Source organism: Peromyscus maniculatus, chromosome 3, assembly GCF_049852395.1.
Source record: "Peromyscus maniculatus bairdii isolate BWxNUB_F1_BW_parent chromosome 3, HU_Pman_BW_mat_3.1, whole genome shotgun sequence".
NCBI classification, from domain to species: domain Eukaryota; kingdom Metazoa; phylum Chordata; class Mammalia; order Rodentia; family Cricetidae; genus Peromyscus; species Peromyscus maniculatus.
This window is the reverse complement of record NC_134854.1, coordinates 71,146,175-71,170,262: the sequence shown is the minus strand read 5'-3', so window position 1 is coordinate 71,170,262 and position 24,088 is coordinate 71,146,175. Positions and strand designations below refer to the sequence as shown.

At 50.4% G+C, this 24,088-nt stretch overlaps 1 protein-coding gene and 1 long non-coding RNA gene across 12 annotated transcripts in view; one reads left to right on the top strand and one right to left on the bottom strand.

Annotated features, from left to right (window-relative positions):
• The first annotated feature begins 1,271 nt into the window (after window positions 1-1,271).
• Window positions 1,272-14,881, top strand: LOC143272338 (uncharacterized). 3 transcript variants are annotated; one of them, XR_013049820.1, is made up of 2 exons: window positions 1,272-1,359; window positions 13,631-14,881. It is a non-coding gene; the product is annotated as an uncharacterized LOC143272338 (long non-coding RNA). The 3 variants fall into 3 exon arrangements; XR_013049819.1 differs by lacking the exon at window positions 1,272-1,359 and adding an exon at window positions 9,951-10,167; XR_013049818.1 differs by lacking the exon at window positions 1,272-1,359 and adding an exon at window positions 10,927-11,658.
• A 1,496-nt stretch (window positions 14,882-16,377) lies between these two features.
• Window positions 16,378-24,088, bottom strand: part of Dnajb6 (DnaJ heat shock protein family (Hsp40) member B6) — a 57,272-nt gene continuing 49,561 nt past the window's right edge. For 7 of the 9 annotated variants that reach the window (XM_076566728.1, XM_076566732.1, XM_076566731.1 and 4 more), the window contains exons 9-10: window positions 21,359-21,661; window positions 16,378-17,734 (exon numbers count right to left, since the gene is read on the bottom strand). In XM_076566728.1, the coding sequence (XP_076422843.1) occupies window positions 17,652-17,734; window positions 21,359-21,661 (386 nt within the window). In that variant the 3' untranslated portion in view covers window positions 16,378-17,651. Of the gene's footprint in view, window positions 17,735-21,109; window positions 21,662-24,088 lie in introns of those variants that run through there. The other 2 variants (XM_076566726.1, XM_076566727.1) reach the window with 1 other exon arrangement.

The following is a 24,088-nucleotide window of genomic DNA, read 5'->3' as shown; positions in this document are numbered from 1 at the left end:
ACTTTAGGTGGCTTCCTCAGTAACTTTTTTTTTTTTTTTTTTTGGAGAGGCAGGGGTTTCTTTCAAGACAGGGTTTCTCTGTGTAGCCTGACTGTCTTGGAATTAGCTCTGTAGCCCAGGCTGGCCTCAAACTCAGACCTGCCTGCCTCTGCCTCCCAAGTGCTGGCCTTAAAGGAGTGTGCTACCCCTGCCCCACAGTATCTCACTGTCTAAGACAAGGTCTCTCACCGATCCTGGACTCACTGTTTCAGTGGACTGGCTGGCCAAGAAGCCGGTGGCCCCCACCTGTCTTCACCGGTATCTCAGTCACACACCCCCATACCCAGTGTCTGTGTATGTCTGTGCTAGGGATCTGAACTCAGGCAGACCACAGGCTGTACTGCAAGCATTTCGTCCACTGAACATCTCTCCAGAGCAAACCAAAGACTTTCTCACATCCGGTTGGTGCCTCTTCATGCTGCAAGGTCCTGTCGATGGTTCTGAGCAACCTTTACCACAGCAATACTGCTGCCCAGGCTGGAGTCTAGAGCTGGCCCCAGGGGACACATGGGCCGGTCACCCAGGCCTGAGACTTCCTCCTGACATGCGCTCTCAGGGACCCAGCCACTGGATGCTGTAAAGGAAAAGTGGATAGGGAACAGAGCCTCTGTCCCCCGGGCTCAGGGCAGTAGGGTAGTTCCAGGGCCACTATGCGGACAGTGACCCTGCAGTGCAGGTCCTTCCTGCGCAGACCTCTCTGGCCTCCACCTGTGCACACAAAAGCCCTGGGCCTTCTGGGGTAGGGGCTGGAAAAGGAGTCACTAACTGAGGGAAGAGAAAGGAGGAGGGCCTGAGACCTGGCCTTCAGTGCCTGCACTAGGTCCCAGAGATGGAGAACGCCATGTACTTAGAAAATGTCACACCTAGTATTTCTACCCCATTTCACCTCTCAGCACGAAGAGAGAGAGAAAAAAAAAGAGAGCGGTCCATAGGGCCACAGGCCCAGAGAAAATCCTGCAAAGCACCCAGGACAAACAGCAGAGCCTGGCCGGGCCCTCTGTGTGAGAATTATCACCCACCTCATCAGAAGCCACCGCCAGGGCCAACTGGGGTTTGAACAGCGCTGCTTCAGATTTAAAACTGATTATTTTTTCCCTTAAGAAACCAGAAGAAAAGGGGGCGCTTTGAGCTCATCCGCATCACAGATCAGGCCTCTGAGAGAATCATCCATCCATAATTCATTACACGTTTCCCGCCGAGGATGGAGACAGCCGGATCCTAGCAACAGTCCTAGCAACAGGAGCTGAAGCAGAGCCGCTCCGCCCACCAAGGGAGAGGACAGGGAAGGGTAAGGCGCGCGGCTCCTCACAAAGCGTGAAGGTGAGGAAACGGGGCTGGTGGTGGAGGAGGGAGAACGGGGAAGGGGTGTTTGGAGATGAAAGGGAGAACGTGTGAGTTCGGGCTGCAGAAGCTCTAGCTGACGCAGAAGGCCAGTGGCGTTTATCAAGAGCCCTGCCAGCTGCCACAGCGCCTGGCGCTCATCAACACGGCTTGTAAACGATGCCATCTCATTGCCAAGTGCTCCAAGAATCACATGACCTCTGAAGAGTGCCTGACTGCTGGTGTGAGGGAAATCCTCCAGTGAGGGCACTGGAGGGATCACCATGGAAACCATCTGGTATGAGACTTCGAGGGGTGCTCTAGACAGGCCTGGTTTTCCGAGTTGGGGTTTCTATTGCTGTGAAGAGACACCGTGACTACAGCAACTCTTACAAAAAAAACATTTAGCTGAGGTGGCAGCTTACAGAGGTAGTTTCAGAGGTTCAGTCCATTATCATCACGACGGGGAGCATGGCAGCGTGCAGGCAGACATGGAGCTGGCTACATCTTGACCAGAAGGCAGTGGGAAGCCAACTGATTGTCACCCTGAGGGAAGCTTGAGTGAGAAAAGGAGACCTCAAAGCCCTGCTCTCACGGTGACACACTTCCTCCAAAAGGCCAAAAAGCCTCCTAATAGTGCCGCTCCCTGGCGGGGGGTGGGGGTAGGGGTGGGCATTTTCTTTCAAACCACCACACTGGAGTTTGACTCCTCACGACCAAACGTGGTTCACCTGACCCTGACCACTTGATCTGGGGGTCTGTGGTCCTATGAAGAGAATGTGTTTCTTCTATGTTTGGCAGTTTGAGGACACTGGTAGAACCATTAGAAACTTGCAAAGCAATGTTTCACAATGAAACACAACTGAAGACAACTGAAGATCGTTATGGAGGATACCACTGGAGCCACTGAAACCCACAGGCTGTGTGTGAGTGACTGTCAGAGCCACTGAAACCTGAAGAGCCATGTGGAGGTCACCTCCAGAGCCACAGAAACCTTCAAAGCTGCCAGTTTGGGGGGCATAGAGAGTGTGACCCTTGCCATGTGGATACTTGGACTCAAACTCAGGTCCTTGGAAGAACAGCCAGTGCTCTTAACTGCTGAGCCATCTCTCAGGCTCCCGGGGCCTTGCTTCTGAAAGCTTCACTTTTTTCCCCTTAGAAATGGTCCTTGTCGGGCTGGAGAGATGGCTCAGCGGTTAAGAGTACTGGCTGCTCTTCCAAAGGTCCTGAGTTCAATAACCAGCAACAACATGGTGGCTCACAACCATCTGTAATGAGATCTGGTGCCCTCTTCTGGCCTGCAGCCATATATGCAGGCAGAACACTGTATACATAATAAATAAATAAATCTTAAAAAAAAAAGAAAAAGAAAAAGAAATGGTCCTTGTCACAGCAGTCACCACATGGTCCCCAACTTCCTCTTGATGGAGCCGGGGCTAGATGGGCAAAAAACTGCCAGTAAAGTTCTCTAGGAAGCGTAACCACCCACCCCACCACAGTGGCCTCAGACCAGCTCAGAGCCTTCAAGCATCACATGGGTTCCTGACACCTTTAGTGTGAGGTGGGTCCGATGACTCTTGTCGACTCCAGGCAAAGCAGTGACAGTGTCTGTGTCAGGAGAAGAGAAAGCCATCCTGCTAGCTGGTGTGCCTTATGTTCCCAGACTTCACGGGACAACTCAGTCATGCCCTCCTGAGCAGCATGCTAGCCGCTGGGACTCATGGGAAAGTGGCACTGATCTAGAACATAGAGCTCATTGGTCTGCCCTGTGTCTGCCCAAATGATGAGTGGACACCAGGCAGCCTCCACACTGCCTCCACAGCCAAGCAAAGACAGAAATTCTTGGGATTCTCTTGGAGCTCACTGCTCTAGGCTGAACTGCAGAACTGAAGGTTATCAGGACCTTGGAAAGCACCTAGGACAAACCTGTAAAGGCCTGCCATCCTTCCTCACCCTGTACCCTCAAAGCCAGCAGGCACTCTGGCCAGCACAACACTCCCAGTCAGCCTCAGGCCAGTGTAGGGGAGACTCCTCCTCCCCTTCCTCAACATCCTCAAAATGATGTCATCCGAAAAGCTGCTGGTGCCTTCCTCAGAAATGATGGCTTCCCTAAGGTCAAGTGGAAAAGCCACTTTCAGCAACAGGTTGATTCTGGACCCGTCCATGTTCTACAGAGTTCACGTGGACCCTTCAAAGCACCCCAGCCTCAGCACACAGACACAGATGTGAACACTACTGACCACTGTCCATGGTGGGGTGGGGAGGGGATCCGGAACATCAGCAAAGTGAGAACAGGATCATCTGTGACCTTGCATCATTAAAACGACCCAATGACCGCATGTGGGCATGGGGACGCTGACTGGAAGGGTGTCCAGGTGGCCACACCTGTAATGCTTCCTTAGCTGAATCCTCTTCTGAGGCCCCCAAGCACCGACCCCTGGCTGCTCAGGAGCCACTAACACCACAGACCCAGTCAGTATCCTCGCCGTCTGCCTGGTTGGATAAAAAGTCTACAGCAGAAATCAAAACAAATCGACTGTTTTAAAGAGCCACATATTCCTCCACGCCATGATATGTGTTCCCCTAAACAACGAAGCCACGGAGCAAACAGGAGCACCATCCCTAGTCAGCCGACCTGTCAAGCTCATCTTGGCAGAGAGGACTCCAGCATACTTCATAGGGTGAAATACAGAAACTCTAACCATTCAAAGACAATCGGGGCACTGGAGCTGCTCATGGCCTGACAAGATGTTCTCAAGGGGGTAAAAGCACCCACCTGAAAGCCTGAAGACCTGAGTTCAAGTCCCAGAATGCACGGTGGAAGGAGAGAACTGACTCACAGTTGTCTTCAGACCCCACCCTTTAATACACACAATAATAATAAAAACAATCGTAAGAATTGTTCCCTGTGGCACTAACTGCTCATTGGTTGGCTCGGTGCAGCTTGATGGCACAGGGCTAGTGACTCTCTGTCTGGGTTGTGGCCCTGGGACAAAGGCCACCTGCGAGAAGGCTCTGTGGCCCCAGAATGCAGCAGGGGTCCATGAGCTTCCCGCCCAGCTCGAGCCTCATGAGTACCTCTCAGATACTCTTTTTTGTACATGTTTAAATGGCTTCTTTTCATGTTCCAATTGCTTAAGAACTACTCTGTTGCCGGGCGGTGGTGGCGCATGCCTTTAATCCCAGCACTCGGGAGGCAGAGCCCGGCGGATCTCTGTGAGTTCGAGGCCAGCCTGGGCTACCAAGTGAGTTCCAGGAAAGGCACAAAGCTACACAGAGAAACCCTGTCTTGAAAAACCAAAAAAAAAAAAAAAAAAAAAAAAAAAACTACTCTGTGATTTTCGCTGTGCAACCTGGTTTTCATGGTGCCTTTTTACATTGGCTATTTTATCGTTAGCAACATCCAGCTGTTGCATAAATAGACTGCCTGTTCCCAGGCTCTTGTGGCTGACCTTTATGTCAGAACAGCCCATTGCTATGTATGTGTGGTCGGGGTGACTCTCAAGACTCTGCTGACTGTCCACAAGTTCCCACGTCCTCCTTCCTCTGTGACTGCTTGGAGCCATGGATATAACCACAAGCAAAGAGAAAAGGGTGGCAGAGAATGGGGAACCATTGTTCCAGAAGGGGCAGGTGTGCATGACAGACTGGGGTGTGGAGACGGACACTAAAGCCTGTGACTCTTCAGACCAGGAAGTGAAAGTTTGATTAAAACAAAACAGGAAGTAAATACTCAATAGGAAGTAAAGGTTGCCTCCTCTTCTTCTTCTCCTCTTCCCTCTGTTTTTCTTTCTTTCTTTCTTTCTTTTTCTTTTTTTAGACAGAGAAGACCTCACCATACAGCCCTGGCTGGCCTGAAACTAACTATGTAGAAAAGGCTAGCCTTGACAAATTTGACAGAGACTGCCTGCCTCCACCCAGTCCTTGGATTAAAGGCATGTGTCACTATGCCCAGCTCGAATGGAGACTTTGAAAAAACTAAGCAGGCAGCTCCTTCTAGAAACAGCAGATCTGTCTACCACTAATGAAAGAACTGAATACCGTAAGATTTCCAAAGTCAAATGCTCTAAATTCCTAAGTTAGTTTTCTCTATCTATTGCAGTGATTCTCAACCTGTGGGTCATGACCCCTTGGCATGGATCAACCCTTTCACAGGGGTCGCATATCAGATATTTACAATTCATAACAGTAGCAAAATTACAGTTATGAGGTAGCAATGAAATAATTGTATGACCGGGGGCCACCACACAAAGCACTGTATTAAAAGGTTACAGCATTAGGAAGGTTGAGAACCACTGATCTACAGTATTTGGAACTTTTTCTTGGCAACCATCAATCTTTTTGTTGTTGTTGTTGTTTTGTTTGTTTTTTGTTTTTCGAGACAGGGTTTCTCTGTGTAGTTTTGGTGCCTGTCCTGGATCTCACTCTGTAGACCAGGCTGGCCTTGAACTCACAGAGATCCACCTGGCTCTGCCTCCCAAGTTCTGGGGTCAAAGGCGTGCGCCACCGCCGCCGCCGCCACCACCACCACCCGTCTCCATGATTTCTTATGACAGCTCTAATCTCTACTGCTATTCATACCAAATTTGAAACTTTCTGTTTAATACGAGTCCTTGAAAGTGGTAACAAAAGCATCTATTTTAAAGCAATTACTGTTTCATCCAAGTGGTCATTTTTTAAATTTATTTTTATTTTATATGCATTGGTGTTTTGCCTGCATGTATGTCTGTGTGAGTGTGTCAGATCCTGGAGTTACAGTTGTGAGCTGCCATGTGGGTGCTGGGAATTGAACTCAGGTCCTCTGGAAAATCTGTCAGTGCTCTTAACTGCTGAGCCATCTCTCTAGCGCCCCAAGTGGTCATATCTTTATGACAATTTATTTTTTACAGTTTTGTTTAGTGATCTCACATTTGAGCTGCTACCTAATCGAGTTCATCTGACTAAACTGGATGTAATGCACAGAACCAGTAACGAAGAGAGACAGCAGAGGCTGCCAGAGGTGAGGCACCCACAGGAGAGTCCCCTAATACTGGGCTCAGCCTGCCCCCATGTTAGCATCTGGATGGTTACCCAACCTTCAGAGAAATACAACAGCTGCCTAGCTTAGTGTGACATCATCTCAGCCTCGAGTCTGTCTTGGATTTCTCTTCTCCTTGGTGTACAGCACTTAGAGCTAAGTGTTTCTCAATACAGCTAAAAACTGAGGAGCAAAGTCTAAGAGCACAGAAAGAGGAGAGAGTGAATGTCCTTCTAGCTGTACCCTTCCTGGTCCCACACCAGCTGCTGTGTGTTGAGCCTATGCCTAGAAGGTAGCCGGGGTGTGCCTAAGTGGAGTCTCCTCTCCCAAGGGCTTCTGGAGTTAGACAGGAAGGTGCTGGAGAGCCCACAGCTACTGCCATGCTCCTTGCAGTTCTAACATGCTTCACGTGAGCCTTGGCTAACTAGTCTCATGTCAATCATAAGTCATTGACCTTCCTCAAAACTGAAGCCAGAGGACAGGAAAGATGGCTCAGTGGTTGTAGCTGCCAAGCTTGACAAACTGAGTTCATTCCCTGGGACCTACGTGGTGGAAGAGACAATTCCGTTGTCCTCTGATCTCTACATGCCCACCGTGCATGGCACCCACCCGTAACACACACACACACACACACACACACACACACACACACACACACACACACACAAAACTAAAATGTTCTAAGTTTGTTTGTTTGCTTTTAACAAAAACCTGGGTCTAGGTGTGGTACATATCTTTAATTCTAATACTTTGGAGGCAGAGGCAGGTGGATTTCAAAGTCTGAGGCTAGCCTGGTCTACATTGAGTTTCAGTCCAGCCAGGGACTGAAACATACATAGTGTGTGGGAGCCCACGAAGGTTTCCTATTGAGATCTGAGCTTGCTTTACACAGTAGGGCTGCTTTAGGGGATGACTTGACCACATGCTTGGTCACCAGGTGTCTAGAATGGTCTGCATTTGGCTGTGCTGGGGGGGGGGGGGGAGAGGTCTTTTGCTCCACCCCTAGGCATTCCTTTAAATAGCTCTTTAGAAGAGACAGAAGGGGCTGGTGGGTTTGGACCCTGGCACTCCCGAAGCTGTCCTGTGTTTCTTTCTGTCTGTCTCTCTCCTCTATATTTCTATCTACATATTCTCATTTCTCCCTGCTCAAGAGTAGTACCCTGGGGGAATAAGAGGGAGCAGATCCCCCTCAATAGTGAAACCCTGTATCAAAATAAAATAAAATAAAATAAAATAAAATAAAATAAAATAAAATTTTGCTGGGTATGGTGGCTCATACCTTTAATCCCAGCACTTGAGAGGCAGAGACACTCAGATCCCTGAGTTCTAGGTCAACCTGGTCTACACAGTGAGTTACAGTGAGTTCCAGGCAGTCAGGACTACACAGAGAAACCATGTCAAAGAAAAAAAAAAAACCCAAATAAATGAAATTTAACATATAATTTAAAATTAAAGCCTGGTGCTACTTGTGGTATACACACATGTAACCCCAGCCCTGGGAAAGCTAAGACCAGAGGGCTGAGATTTCAAGGCCAGTCTGAGCCACATAGAGATTCTTATGCAAAAACAAAGTTTCTGCAGCCAGTCTACACAGGCTGCTCTGACTTCCTGTGTCACTGCTGACTCTGGGACTCGTCCACCTCATGTCCCCCTACTCTTGTGTCTTAGATAGGGAGCAGGGGACATCACGTGAGGGGCAATGACTTTTCTTACGGATATGACTAGGGCTGGGATATTTGGGGGTTCTCTCTTTTTATTCTACAGCTTAATTGCCACACAATTTATAGAAAGTCGGGCATACAAGGTGGCACACGCTTGGCTCACACTGGACAGTCCAGGAGGGAGAGATGGAAAACCAGGAAGAGAGAGACCCCATCTAACTTGTCAGCCCCATTCCTTATCTGCGCCCTGGAGAACAGGATGTTCAGGCGAGCACAGTTCTGAGCAGGCAGGGCAGGCCCACTGTGTGCTTCCTAAACAAGGCTGAAAGGGGTTTGTGACATGGAAGATGGACGCCACCCTCTGTGCCTGCAGCCAGGGGCCGACCCAGCAGCTCTGTGGACACGGTTAGTCTCTTGTCAGTGTACTTGGGGCAGTATCAAGCTCAGCAGGTGACAGGATTATTGTACGGACAAAGAACTGGAAATACAATGGGTTTTATTTTTTATTTTTCTCTATTAATCAAAAAACACAAATCACTGCTTGTCGCGAGTGTGGGAGAACAGGACTACGTTTACCACTGTCTTTGGCACGTCTTTACTTCTATACACATGTACATAAATGTTCATATATATGAGCATACAAGTGTGTGTGTGCCTTTGTGTGAGTGTATATGTGAGTGCATGTGTTCACATGTGCATTGTGCGCACGTGCAAGTGCCCCTGTGTGTGTATACTTGCATGTTTGTGTGAAAATATATGTGAACTGTATGTTCATGCATGCATTTCTGTACATGAGCATGCTTTTTGAGTACAGGTATTAGTGTGTGCACACACATACATGTGATCATGCTGGTGTGCACCTTCAGAAACAGGTGCTGATCCATGTGCTCTTGTTTTCTTTTGTTGAGGCGCCCTCTTGTGACCACTTAAAATGTTGCATCCTGAAACAACTGGGCAGAGGTTTTTGGGAGTTTTTTTGTTTGTTTGTTTGTTTGTTTTGTTTGTTTTTTCGAGACAGAGTTTCTCTATGTAGCTTTGCGCCTTTCCTGGAACTCACTTGGTAGCCCAGGCTTGTTTTTTTTTTTTTATTTATTTTTTTTATTTTTTTATTTTTTTCTCTCTGAGAAGTACTTAGATTCTTGGTAAGACTTATGAGACTTTCTCACAAAATATTTTATTTGTGCCTGGATATCAGGTTTGGAGGTTAAGAGCTACTGTCCTATCACAGACCTCAGCACACATGTTAGTAAGCACTCCATCACACACACACACACACACACACACACACACACACACACACACACACTTTAAAAAAATAAAGCAAGTTTGAGGCCAGCCCGAGCAACACAAAACCCCATCTGAAGAAAGATCCATCCAGGGCTAGAGACGGTGAGATGGCTCAGCAGTTAGAGACCCTTTCCACACAGCCTGAGGACCTGAGTGATCCCCAGACCGCCCGTGAAGGTAGTCACTCTGCCTTCACATGTGCACTGTGGCATGAGCGTGCCCCATAAACACATCACGCACAATATTAAATAACCAATGTTTTAATGTAGTGACCTTAGGAACGAGGACACAGAAGACACACGCTCCGCCCAGCTTCCAATGGACAGCAGCATGCCCAGCGCACCCGGTCCGTGCCTTGTGTCTTAGGCTGCAGTGACAACTGGCCCCACACTTGGAGGTTACACCTATTCTCTCCAAGTTTTCACTCTAGTGGCAGGTCTCAGGTTTCAGGTGACCTGCCTGGTTCCTGCCACACACTCACATTCTGCTGCTCTCTTCACAAAGCTATCTGTGTTTGTCTCAAACCCCACCCCACCCGTCACCTAGCAACCTAGCACTGACCCCAGTGTCCACCCCAAAGCAAACAAAGGCGTGTCTAGACCTTTAACTGTCTGCAAAGACTGAGCTCCCCTTAAGGTCACATCCAGGGGCCCCAGGGTGTGCGGTTTCTCAAGAGCCATTTTTAATCTGCAAAAACCAGAACATCTCAAGGAGCGGCAGAGATGGAGAGCAGCCATCATAAACGACAGTACTCATGAATACACGGTACTCTCTGAGTGTCAGGCTGCAGGGCTCCATGACACAACAATGGCATTATGTCCAGGTCCTGCCTGCCCTTATCTGGTGAGTTCCTTCCCTAAATGATGGTCTTGTTCTCCTGGCTCCATCCTACTTCCCAAGTCTGTGGGGCCTGACCGTCAGGTGGGAAGCAGACAGCAGCAAACAGGATGCTGGAGCAGGCTGCCCTGGTCCAGCTCCCAGCTCCAGGGAACCTAAAGGCTCAGGGATGCAGGACAGAGAAGGAAACCTCTCAGGGAGGCCCATGCTGCAGAGCCAGCCATGCCTTCCTCAGTCAGGGGGCTGATAGGGAGGACCCAGGCGCTGTGGCCTGGTGATCCAGCCTGCTGCAGACCCCCACACAGTATCGTCTCCTGGAAGGAAGTCACAGGCTCTAGCCATCCCCGAAGAGGTCATTCCAGGATCCGCAGCCCCCAACAGGGCACCTGCAGGTTCTGGAACATAGCTGTGACTGGACTCTATGGACAGACCCTAGTTAAGGCAATTATAGACTGTGTCTGGGCTGGGAGAACTAGCTAGGTTGTGTTCCAGGCTGCCTGCTGCCCACCCAGTGTGAATGGTGCCACAAACAGGTCAGGGCTGGGATATACTGGGGATGAAACTAGCCCCCGACGCCTGTCCGTGGACCCAGGGATCTGTCATCTTGGAGCGTACGTCTTCTCTAACAATTGCCTCCAGTGTCCCTAAACAGGAGGCTCCCTAGACAATGGCTACACAGCCCCGGCCTTAATACCCAGTCAACAACCAGGGACGAAGCTAAAGAGCTCCACAACCCACACCCACGAGCTAAAGGCCCTGTGCATGGACTGGGATGAGGGCCCTCCCTGGACCTGGCCATCCTGGGGTACTCACGGGCAAGCTGGCCTCATACAGCCAGCTCAAACCAGTTGAAAAGCCAGGATGGCATTTTAGCCCATCTGCCTAAATGTACAGAGCTGAGCACCAATGCCATAAATCAAAGCCACTTTCTCGGTATCAGAAAGACTCATTGTCCCATGCCACCAATGCCACCCGGTGTCACCGCACAAAGACTACTCCACCAGAAAGACATTTCTTATGTCATACAAACCAAATCCTGCTTGTCTACTACAAATACACATTGGGGAGAGAGCAAAGGCCCATGACAAAAGGGTGAGGATGAAGACGGACACACTGGCCACTCCAAGGCCCAGAAGCATGGCTGTCCATCTGGAGGCCCCTCACCAGTCGAGGAACCTGCAAGAGGCTGGGGAAGCATGAGTCTGGCTCCAGACGAGCAGAATGTGTAGTGAGCATGGTACTGAGCCAGCTGACAGGAAGAGTAGGTAGTTCAGGCTTACACTCCGTCCTGGGCTGGACTGCTGTGCCCCAGAGTCTGCTAGTTGAAGTCCTAACCCCAGAATGTGACTATCAGGGAAAAAAAAAAAAAAAAAAAAAAACGGTACTTAAGGTCAGGACAGACAAAGCAGAGGGACATTGGGAAAAGATTCTATCTCCAAGGAGAGAAGCCTCAGGAGGAACCATCCCTGGCCCTGGACTCATCCTCCTGCACCATAAGTAAGTTTCTGATCTGAACCCCACTACAATGGCCACACAATATATGCTCTCTGCTTTCCAAGAAAGATCCACGGTCTGCGGTCTGGGCAGGGGCAGCCCTGATCTAGCAGGTAGAGAAAACAAGTCCAGCAGCTGGACAGCAGTCTCATCCCGTCCGCACCCTGCAGACACCACCCAATCTACCACTTAAGGCCCCCACGCAGGAGATGCCAGAGTCCCAGGAGTGGCTGAGCATCTTAAGGTGTGCACGTGGTATCCCTACAACATGCATGGAAATAGGCTGCCCCCTCAGCCCACCTCGAGTCCGGCCTGTCCTCTTAACTACAGGAGCTGTACACACGGGGCAGTGGGAAATGCGGCCCTTGCTATGATCCTCTCCGCCTCCTTCCAAGTTCATGCTGCAGAAACCACTCTTCTATCTGCCTTAGAAGATCTGGGCTTAACCTCTTCCTCGGTGCACCAGATAGGCATTCAGTGTGGAACAGGGCCCTCAGAGGGGTTTTTGTTTGTTTGTTTTTGTTGTTGTTGTTTTGTTTTTGTATTTGGTTTTGGTTTTTCGAGATGGTTTTCTCTGTGTAGCTTTGCGCCTTTTCCTGGAACTCACTCTGTAGACCAGGCTGGCCTCGAACTCACAGAGATCCGCCTGCCTCTGCCTCCCAAGTGCTGGGATTAAAGGCATGCGCCACCACCGCCCGGCCCCACACTATAGTTTTGTCTTCGGCACAGACACCTGCAGACATGGTCAGCTGGGTCTCCATGGCCATTACAGGCACTCCTTGCCCTCCTCTTCCTTCAGGACCCAGGGCTGTGGTAGTGGGTCGCAGCTCTCTGACAGAGGTGTGCCTAGTGTGCACGAGGTCCTGAATTCCATCCAACACCAGGCAAACAGCAAAGTCGACCTGAAACGAAGAGCCTGGTGCAGATGGCCCTGGTAAAGCAGTCAGCCCATGCATCCAGCCCCCACAGGGTCTGTCAAGCAATAGGCAATAAGCTCTCTAGAACACACACACACACACACACACACACACACACACACACACACACACACACACACACGAGAGAGAGAGAGAGAGAGAGAGAGAGAGAGAGAGAGACAGAGACAGAGACAGAGACAGAGACAGAGAGACAGAGAGACAGAGAAACAACGCCTGGCATCATGCTCTACAGAGTGAGTTCCTGGCCAGCCAGGGCTCTACAGAGAGAGCCTGTCTCAAACAAAGTGAAGGGGGTTGTGAATGACTGGTCCCAGGAACTAGTCAGTACGTCACCAGGTCAAAGCTTCAGCTTAGAAAGGACCGTTCTGGAGAGGAGTGCGGAGAATGGCTACAGACCACTGTGCACTTAAATCGGCACGTTATGTTATGTACGTTTTATTAAGATTGCTCTTTTTAACATGCCTTTATATTCTATGTGTGTGATTTGCCTGCGTGCATGTTTGTCAAAGTGCCAGTGGAGGCCAGACAGTGACATTGGATCCCTTCACACTGGAGTTAGACAGTTCTGAGCAGCCATGTGTGTGCTGGGAACTGAACCTGAGTCCTCTGGAAGAACAGTCAGTGTTCTTAACCACCTCTGAATCATACTGTATATTTAAAAACAAAAACAAAAACAAAAAAAAACTTATTTTAGCCAGGCAGTGATGGGGCACACCTTCAGCACTCGGGAGGCAGAGGCCGGGAGATCTCCAAATTGAAGGCTAGCCTTGTCTACAGAGTGAGTTCCAGGACAGCCAGGGCTACACAGAGAAATCCTGCCTCTGGAATTAAAGGCATGTGCCACCAAGCCTGGCAAAAAAAAAAAAAAAATATTAATAAGAAAATAAAATAAAAACTAAGTTAAAAAAAGAGGGGGAAAAGCAGTACAAGACAACATTTTTAAACAGGTGATAAGGAGCCTCCACCTTGGATGGTCCCCAGCACTCTAGGAAAGCCACTTCTAGACAAGGTTATCTGACTGTGGGCTCTGCTTGTAGTTTGAAGACGTGCAGGCCTGAGTGTCCATCGTGACCCCCAGCCGTGAGAAAGAAGCCGAGGAAGGGGCAGACACAGTCAGCCCTCTTGTCTCTTTGCTGCTTACTCGACTTACAGAACCTGGAGATGGACCGAGACTGCGTACAGCAGAGCTAGCCCACACAGGTCCTACCCACCACGGGGTCACAGCAGGCCCAGGAACGGGCTTCCACCTGTGTTCAAGTAGCAGTACATGTCAGATGCTCAGATTTCTCTGGCGGAGTGTCCTTCCCTCACAACTGGAGATGCGGGTTCTTCTCACCCTCACTCCTGCCCTTCCCAAAGCACCTCAGCCCACCTGGACACAGAAGCCACGGGCACGAGAACCTTCCCAGCCCCCAGCTTCTCCTAACTGGCCCTCAGCAATGTCCGCCCAGAGCCCAGAGGCAGACCACCTCCCTCAGCCTGCCGTCTGTTCTCCACCTAGGGGTGAGAAGTGTCCTGATCTTACTTTACCTTTAAGGGTAGCCAGGGTGCTGCGGTGGAGGACTTTGCTCTTCCAAGTGCTGGTACTCAGCTCAGCTGGCAGGCCACTGACTTTGTGAGCTAGCGCCACTAATCTTTGACTGGCAGCGTAGTGACGGAGCAGCACTCTTCACGGAGATGGACAGCTGGCTCCGGGAGCAGACAGCATGGAAGAAGATTGTCGGGCCCTCCCAAGGAAGGTGATGCCACACCCCCGCCTAGAGAAAGCTCCACAGCAGACACCTTCCAAGGCAGCATAGGGAAGCCACTGTCAGAGCCCCAGGCCCTCTTCTCAATCTAGGGCCTCTGCGGAAGCAGACAGCTTGCCCACAGGGAGCCTGCTACATATGTGACCAAGCCTGGGCTGGCTCTCAGCCCCACCTGCCTCCTCATGGCTCTCAGATAGGGTGGCACCACTCTGGGTGAGTCAGTTGACAGGGACATCTCAGGGGCAGCAGCTAGTCGCAGACCCAGCGTCACCTTTGGATGGAATGGTCATGAGAACATTCACACAGGACATTCTCAGCACCATCTCTAGGGCAGAATACAGGAAAGGGAAAATCTTCACCAGTGGTAGGAGCTGCTCCAGACCTAGATCCAAGGATACCAGATAACCCCAATAGCCAGGTAGGATGCACAACAGTGTAGACCCTTGAGTAGGGATGCAGGCAGGGACTGAATATGGAAGCCAATGGGATAAAGTAGGTCCCCTCCCAAATGATCTGCAAAGTAAAACCTTGTTAAATCCATATATGACAACTTTTCCTTTGGGGGGCAGTGAGGTGGACCTGGGGCAGGGAGGGTGTGTCTTGCTGAGTAGCTCTTAATTGGCCTGGATTTACGTAGCATAGGTTGGTCTCAGACTCACAGATTTCAACCTGCCTCTGCCTCCTGAGTACTAGAATTAAAGGCCTTCATTACCACGGGAGACTACAACTGTGACGTTAATGCCACTTTGCTCAAACACTGGGTGATATCTAGAGAGCCTTTCCAGAATACAGCATCACTTCCTGGGTTTCCCTATCTGCCCGACAGCTGTGAGACACTGTGGTGCAGACCTTGGGCCTTCACTGTGCTTACACTCACTCACACAGGTGTGCTTTGAAGCCCATCACCAAAGGTGGAAAGGTCCAGAAAGTACCAGGCTGACCCTGGGCATGGTCCTGATCTCTCCAGGTCCCCTCTCCCCAGCCCCACAGGGCATCTCCGCCGCCAGAGTTCCACCTTCTAGCCAACACATAAAAGATCACAAAGATGGCTGGAGACAAGGCTGCACACACACAGTGTCATTTGAGATGCACAGGAGTTTGCCAAGTAGCAATGCTGTTCTGCACTCACTGCCCCTTGGGAGGATCCTGCACTCACACACTAAGGCAGTGATCAGCCTGGACCGACCAGCACACTGCAAACCACTCAACACCTAGGGCTGACTGTGTAACGCCCCAGCGCAGGTATGGCCCAGAAGCCCTGGCTTTTCTGTCTCCTTACCTAAGCACAGGCCTGGCACCCCGCAGGCCCTACAGATGGCTCCTCCCCTTTGGCTGTCACATTGCAGCAGCATAGGGAAGAGCTGCCCTTGGACTTGAGTTCATCGGAGGCCAGGCTACCTGAAGACATGCCAAGACTCACTGCATGCATGAACACTGCGCGCCTACTGTACACACCTGTACTCGCCTTGAGGGAGTGGCTATAGCAGAAGCAGTAGTAACTCTGCCCCTGAAGCCTCTACGACCATGACATCAACAGGTAGGATGCAGGCTAAGTGTCCAAGGAGCCTCGTCTGAAGTGGTCTCTGGTACAAGCATCCCAGCACCTTCCTCCTCAGTACTGGAGACTTGAGCAGTACATTGTCAGTCATGGAGCCAGGATGAGAAGGGACCTCCCCAAGGCTCCCAGCATGCTCAAGCAGGCTGCTGGTCCATTAAGCCATGCTCACTGGACTACAACTGTTCTTTGTATGGACACTTTATCTTCATAATCAAGAATGGAGGAGCTGGTGGGTACAAGTGTTGGCCACCAAGTCTGAGCGCCTACATCCGGCCCCCAGAACACACATGGGAGAGGGTACCAGCTCCCACAAGCTGTCTTCCAACTTACACACATGCACCATAGCACACCCTTGCACATACACACAAACCAAATAAATAAATATATAAAACTGTATTAAAAAAATACAAGACCTGCTTTTATTCTTCATAGTAACAGTTTAACTTACAGGCAAGGAATGACCACAAGAGAGCTGGACTCAGTGACGTTTACATTTTATTTACGTCGGTAGCACTAAAATACATTACGCCTTGTGGATCACATTTCCACAACACACATTAATACCAGTCCACACTCCATGGTAACTGCCCACACCACCTCCCATCAAAACCAAGCAAACACAGCAAACACTTCATGGCCGTGCCCTCAAACCTAAGGTGACCCTGTCCCAGACTCCTAGCTATGGCAGTGCCCATAATTCACAAAACTCCCCCTTTCTACAATGCTGGGCCCAACTGCTGGCATCTCAAGCCCACCAACACTTTTTATAATGCCCTCCCTTCCAAGGAGACAAAGTCCGAGTAACAGATCCCCGTGGCCAGGAGGAAGGAACACATCCCCAAGAGGCACGTGCAGCCCAGAAGTGAGGCGGCATCAGAACTACTTGGTGCTCAGTGCAAAGGGCAGGTTAGGGGGCAGCATGCCATGGATTTGACAGGATGGTGCTTGTGAAGGGGCCAGTACTTGCAATAGGACGAACTAAGGTCAAGCTTCTTGCTTGATAGCTGATTATTCTGCATATACCTGTGTGTGCCCTGTGTTTGTGTAAGTAGCCAGTGGCATGGACCTACGAAAGCTAGAAATGGTATTGATAGGCAAAACCTTTTGACTGAAGGACAAATATTTCTCCAAGAAGATGAGATTTCCCAAAAACTAAACTATATTTGGTGTCAATTCTGACATCTGGAGAAGATTAAGAATTGAACAATAAATATAAGGAAAGACTCTACATCTGAAGTGGCTCATGATGGCCTCTTGTTGCCAGAGTACTGAATCCAAAGCACCCTAACAGCCATGGCTCAAGGCGCAGCTTACATTACCTGTAAGTTCCGCTGTACTAAAACTGCACACTGCACCACCGCCAGGAGACAGTCTGTCATGAACACATACCCAGCTCCCTACTGAACCCTACTGGACTCCTACAGCTACAAATACTTCAGTGCTTGGAGCAGGGCTTGGACTGCTAAAAAGCACAAGGCAGATCCTTACAACAAGAGGAAAAGGCTACAGACTTAGTGTTGGGTAAAAGCAAAGTTACAAGGCTCAGGCTGTGTCACCAGCTTATACTATACAGGCCACCCGGGGTTGTCACCTCCATCTCCAACACCCCTGATCCTACCGATCCGTGGGCACACGTCCATAATCCTGCTAAGCGAAGTGGCCCTGGGCGGCACCGAAAGGATGCCGCTGCCGTGTGCGTGTACGTGGGCACCACACACGAGAGCGGCGGCTGCGGCTGCCGCCAAGTCCAGCCTAGTGGTTCCCTTTGGTCGACTTCTTCTTCTTCGAGTCCTCTTTCTGCTTCTGCTTCTTCCTCTTGCCACCTTCCTTGAGCCCTAAGGAAACATGGCTTGTGAAACACTGCGCACCAACGACTGCTTCCCCACGAGGCGGGTCACTCACTAGACACTTCCCCACGTACAAAGAGAGCAACAGAACAGCCATTCATGGTGTCCACATCGAAAATGAAAACACCAAATCCTGCTTGGATAGCATGCTGAAGACCTTCCGTGTTACTCACAGAAAGAACGGCACCACCACACAGGAAGTGTGCTCTTCACAGCAAGCATCCTGCATTTACCCAGCAGCCCAGCCACAGAACCAGCTCTGTGGAGCAGGCTCCATCTCAGTCCTGAGACCCTGCCAAGGCCCTACCTGCAGAATGTACGTACAACCCTGTCACCTACACAGCCAGGTCAATCAGAGACTCTCCACAGTTCCCTTCTGCAGTGGACAGCCCACTCTCCCTGGCAGATCATTTTTCTTCCTTGAAAACAAAGCCTCTCCCATTTTCCTGTCATTAAAGCTAGTAAGTACAACCTTACCAACCAAGTCCCCAGTAGAAGGACGGAGGCTCAACCTTTGGACGCTGCCAATGAGCCAGAAACAAAGGGCTCTGCCTTTAGGCCTGCAGAAGTTCTCAGATCCTGGTCACAATGAAGTAGGTGGGATACGGGCCTCATGTTGAACAGGAGCCACAAAAGAGAACTCAGAACCCTAGCTTCTAGAACATGCCAACAGATACCTCAACATTCCCATGAAGATCCACCAAAATCTTAACACATGAATTAGTTGGTGGGGGGGGGCAGGGCGTACAAGAGGCAGGCCAGCAGCAGGGTTAGATGTAGGTTCTATCTCTGCAAAGTGCAAGCCATGCTCTGTGAAGAGGTCCACACTCCACAGAGCTACTGGGCAGGGTCAAGTTCAACAGGAAGAGGAAGGAAAGAAAGGTTTATTCCTTCATTCATGATCTTCCTAATGAATAATTTCTGTTTTTAATAGCTATGTGTTGTTCTTCACAGTTCGCAGACCCATGCTGTGTGTGGACTACACAAAAGAAAAACGCCACTAATCCCTCCTCCAAGGACAGCAGAACAAACTTTAAAGACACACACACACAGACACACACATCCAATCCATGAAGCCCCAGGTGGCTTGAACTGCACAATAAGTCTCTCTCTATGAAGACACCTTAGTGAAAATTGTTTTCATCTAGGAAACTCCCCTTCCCAGTGCCAATTGGCCAGGCTGCATCTAGCTGCCTGGCAGCTCTCTGGCTGCAACTGGGATGGTCTGCACAAAGTTTCTCTTTGTGTGTGTGTGTGTGTGTTTTTTTTTTTTTCCTTTTGTTTAGGAAAATTTGCCCAAGACTTGTAAATCCAATCAAAACCAATAATAAATAACAGCAAAACCATGGAAGGCTGCACTGGGTCAAGAAGTACAGGAAGCCTGGCCCAGACCTTCTTCAATCTTCAACATGGCTCTCAGAGTTGTAAAAGGAAAGGTCTGTTCTTGGTCCCCCGATCCCAACAGCAGAGCATCAGACTCTGCAAAGGCTTCTGTGTTGCCTGGAGGACAGTGCCTTGCAGTACAGAGCAAGCTATGTTGCCCAGAGATAGATTACAGCTTTGTCGCTGTAGAAACCAGAAACCACTTCTGTATCGTAGCTAAGTTTCTAATGTCCCTCCCAACGGGTTTTGTTTTCACTTTGTTGTTAAGCCAAGCTCTCATATAGCTCGGGTGGCAATTTGGAGAACCCCACTTCAAAACGAGTCATCATTTCAGAGTGAGAAGGTAAGTGAAGGGTTGGTTGCTCACATGCTTGTCTATAGAAGTTACGTGAAGGGTTGGTTGCTCACATGCTTTTCTATAGCGGTTAAGTGAAGGGTTGGTTGCTCACATGCTTTTCTATAGAAGTTATGTGAAGGGTTGCTCACATGCTTTTCTACAGAGGTTAAGTGAAGGGTTGTGCACAACCTTTTCTATATGAAAGCATGGTTCCTTAAAAACATGAGGAGCAAAGGGACAGAGCAGAGGAAGCACTGGCTACACTCAGAGCCATGTGGGCAGATGCTCCTGACTCCAGACTTGGAGTATACAGGGAGACCACCATTCACAGCTCATTCACAGCTTTTCCAGCCTCTCAGGCCAAGAATTTCTACAGGAATCCACAAGCTCACGAGTTCACTCCCTCCCCTCAACACACACACAGAAAAGGTCTGGATCAGCACTGACAAAGCGACAGGGGAGAGTGATTTGCTGGTCTCACTACTCAACTCCACTGTCTCCAGATTCTTCAGCCTTGGCTGATCACCTTTTGCTTAACAGGCGTGGCCCAGGGCCAAGAGAATGGCCATCTGCTGCAGTCCCGTTTCCTGTCCAGATCCTGCTGTGGGAGGCCTGCGCACCTGTAAACAAGTTCTGCAGGCAGGCCTGTCCCTGTACCCCTTCTACAAACCCGGAGATTAATGGCACAGCACCTGAAGGGGATGGGGAGGTGCCAAAATCTACAAGCCTGCTGTCCTCTGTCGCTCACCACCCCTCCCAGTCCTCTTGGGAGCACTGGGGGTGAACAAGGCATCGTGGGAGGTGTCCATAGTCACTGAGGCACAGGAAAGCTTCCTAGTGCAGTCAGGCAAACCTACCCATCTGCCACTCGGCTGCCCAAAGCTCATGTCCCAGTCACCCATCTGTTTTTGCTGGCATTTCCTCATAGCAAGGTATATGCTATACGCCGGCTGCCCAGTTCCAGCAATGCCTCACCCATGGGGGACTTCGTGTTCTTTTGTTCATAGAACCCTAGAGAGCTCTCTGCTTCATTCTCCTATGAGGAGATCCAGAAGGGGCTTGGAGGTTTGACTTTAATATAAAGTTCTGAGAAGCAATGGAATTGACCTTTGCCCTGTGTCCCACTTCGAGCACTTTGCAATACAATCAGACACGGACCACCAAGGCACATCTCCTCCACAGTTTGGCCTGTTTGGCCATGGTACAAACTTGTTTCACTTCTGGGCAATGAAAGTACACTGATATAGGGCTTGGGCCTGACTGGGAAAATTCTATGTGTACATGCTGACCACCCAGAATGTTCTATAGGAAATACTCCTGAAGATGTACAAGCTGCTGGCTGAGGGTAGAGCTGGACAGTGGACGATCCGATCCTGAGCACTGAGGGAGGAAGGAGCCAGGCCTCCAACTTCACCTGTAGCTCACCTGAGAGAACTCTCCTGGGAACCTGACTGTGTCTTTTTGTGTCTGGAAAGTGAAGCTACTGTAAGTGTGGGAGTGGCCTTGGGGCAAGTAAGGTCACGTGACAGACCTCAAGATCTAGTACTAAAACTGAAAAAGGAGCCATCGGGGACAGAAGCAGCACCTAGCCATTTCCTCAGCAGTCAACTCGACACAGACAACATACTCCATACACATCAGAATACCGGGACCCCTGTTTTAATCAAGGGGCTTTGAACCACGCAGCTAGGCTGTACATAGAGCAGCTGTGGGAGGCGAGCTGGGTGGAGGGTCTCCTCTGCCCATACTTGGTAGGCCTGGCACCTTCCCCCAGCTCCCCATGCCTGCTCAGGTCAGAATGCAGCAACACAGGCCTGACTTCTGTTCTCGCTGTCCTGGGTCTGGGGGCAAACCACTTTGGGGGTGCTCCACACCAGCTCCCTTCTGCACACCTGCTGAGGTCATGGGGGCATCCAAGTTGCCAGAACCCCGCTGCCTGTCCTGCTCTTCATCTTCCCGGTTGCTTTTAGACCCAAGTTTGACCGTCAGGGCAGGCTTGGGTGGCTTCTGTGGGCGGGTGCTGACAGAAGGGGCCGGAGTCTGGGCTGGAGCTGGAGCTGGGGCCGGGGGCCGGGTCGGGGGCCGGGCCGGGGAGGGGGCCCGGACTGATGCTGGGGCCGGGCCAGAGGCCAGAACTGGTGTGTGTTGGCCTCTCCGCTGGCATTCTTCTGCAAGGGCGTTCTCGTCAGGCACACCTGAAAGCACAGCACACCAGGGAGAGCTGTGAGCTGCAACCCTCCCTTGGGAGCAGAAGGCTTCACCCGCCTCCTTTCCCAAAAGATGGCTCATTAAAAGGAGGTACTGTCCATGCCCTCCACTGCACTCCTGGGCCTGAACACTTCTAACACTTATAACCTCCTCTTCCCAGAGGGTCTATAAAGCAATCCCAGAGAAACGGTGTCTCTGCTGCAATGCCATCATCCAGAGTCTGAGTATACAATCAAGGCACAGGCCTGGCAGATCCTGCTTAAGATGGTTCTTGCCAACCAGATAATGCAGCCCTGCAAAAAGGCACCAGACCCAGCCCAGGCATGTCCATAGGCCAGCACCAAGGAGGCATCACCTCTGCACAAGCATGAAGTGGCTTAGGAGGACTGCAGGAGCCAAGGGCACTCACTCTGCCCACCATGCCTGCGGGGTAGAGCCAGGCCCCAGGCAATCTCCCGGTAAGCTCCCAGTCAGGTCTGTAGCCCAGCTCATCACACCCCCCTCAACACTCTCCCATCCTCCCTCAGAAGACTATTATCTTTGGAGAAACAGAAAAAGGTTCTGAAGGTTTTACACTCTGGATGGAGGCTGAAAATAAAACAAGAGAGCAACAATTAAAGGGCTGACTTCGATTCCCTGGAGCTTTGAGTGACAGCACCATTCTAATTTGTACCGGCCATGAAGCTGAAGGCAGTGTTCTCCAACACTCAGTCCTCCAGGAGGGTGAACCTTCGCTGACCTCCTGAGCAGCTGCCCTGCCACTCCCCCTCCAGTCCGGGTGTCCCCTCAGTAGGAGACCTGCAGGAGCCTCCTTTCTTGGGTAGGAACCTGGGACAGGCACATCCACTCTCAACACTGGGAGGCACTTGCTCAGAGAAAACTGCCAAGTATTTTAGACCAGCTCTCACTTCGACACCTCCCATGAAGCCAGGCTCTGCTGGAACCAGACCTGTGGAGAAGCCATGCCTGATAGATAACAGAGAACCTGTCCATCTTCCCACTGTGTGGAGATGGCAGCCCTGCACAGAATGGAATACATTTCTGAGGAATCTTAAAACTGGGGTCAAGTATCACACCTGGGACTACAGTCACAAGGTTCATTAAACCCCCAAATGCACGCCTAGTGGTGGTACATGCCTATAATCCTAGCATTTGGCAGAGGCAGGTAGATCTCTGTGAGTTCAAGGCCAACCTGGTCTACAAAGCAAGTTCCAGGACAGCCAGGAATGTTACATTAGAGAAACCCCATCTCAAAAAGCCAGAAAGAAGAAAAAAAGTTCAAAGCACTGAGCTAACAAGCTTCAACAAGGCATCCAGTGAAGAGGCCTTACGCACCCATTTTGCATCCATTTAACCAACCATGCACAAAGGTAAGCCAGCAGCAATAGCCTGTCCAGAGGTGCCAGTCTCAACCCCATCATTCACACCCATCCTACATGTCCTGGGGATGTCCTGTCCCAGAGCTTGGAAATCCTGGTGAGCCATACACTTTCTGCACTCAGCTGAGGGCAAAATGTGGCATGGGCAAGCTTGTAAGTCCATAGACAACTCATCTGCAGATAGGAAACATGTCTGAATGAGACCAAAACCTAAGATCTGGGGACCATCTGGAAGGAAAATTACCATGCACCCCATGTTAAGACATCATTGAAGAAGTACTGTTTTCAAAGACGGTGCTGAGGAAAAGGCACAATTTGGGCAGCAACAGAGGCTAGCACACCATGGGGTTTCTGAAATGAACACCCAACACATGATGGTCAGCAAACAACACATTTCCTGACCACCCGGCCCATAGTGGCAGGTACATGGTGACAGGGTTCAGAATTTGACTGCATAAATGATGGCTTGCAGGAGGACAATGTGAATGCTTACCAATCCCTTTAGGGGTATTGCCAATTATCCCCGGGGTGCCCCACAGCTGGCCAGTCACCCCAGCACTATCGAGAGACTGAGCACTCAGCATTGCCCTTAGGGCCCAGAAAAGCACATGAAGGAAGCCCAGAGAGACTCCAGGCCAAACTATTCTCTCCTGAGCAGAATTCTCTCCTGTGAAGTCATTCCATGCAATGTTTAAAAACTAAACAAGAGCCAGGCAGTGGTGACGCACGCCTTTAATCGCAACACTCAGGAGGCAGAAACAGGTGGATCTCTGTGAGTTCGAGACCAGCCCGGTCTACAGAGTGAGAACCAGGTCAGCCTAGGCTACAGAAAGAAACTTTGTCTCAAAATACAAGTAAAGGGAGGGAGGGAGGGAGGGAAGGGACAGAGGGAGGGACGGAGGGAGGGACGGAGGGAGGACAAGAGACAGGCATGGTTGTGCATGCCCATAATCCCAACAGGGGAAGCTGAGGTGTAATGACAGAGAACTAGAGGCCAATTTAGAATACGTAGTTTGAGGTATATATAGCAACACC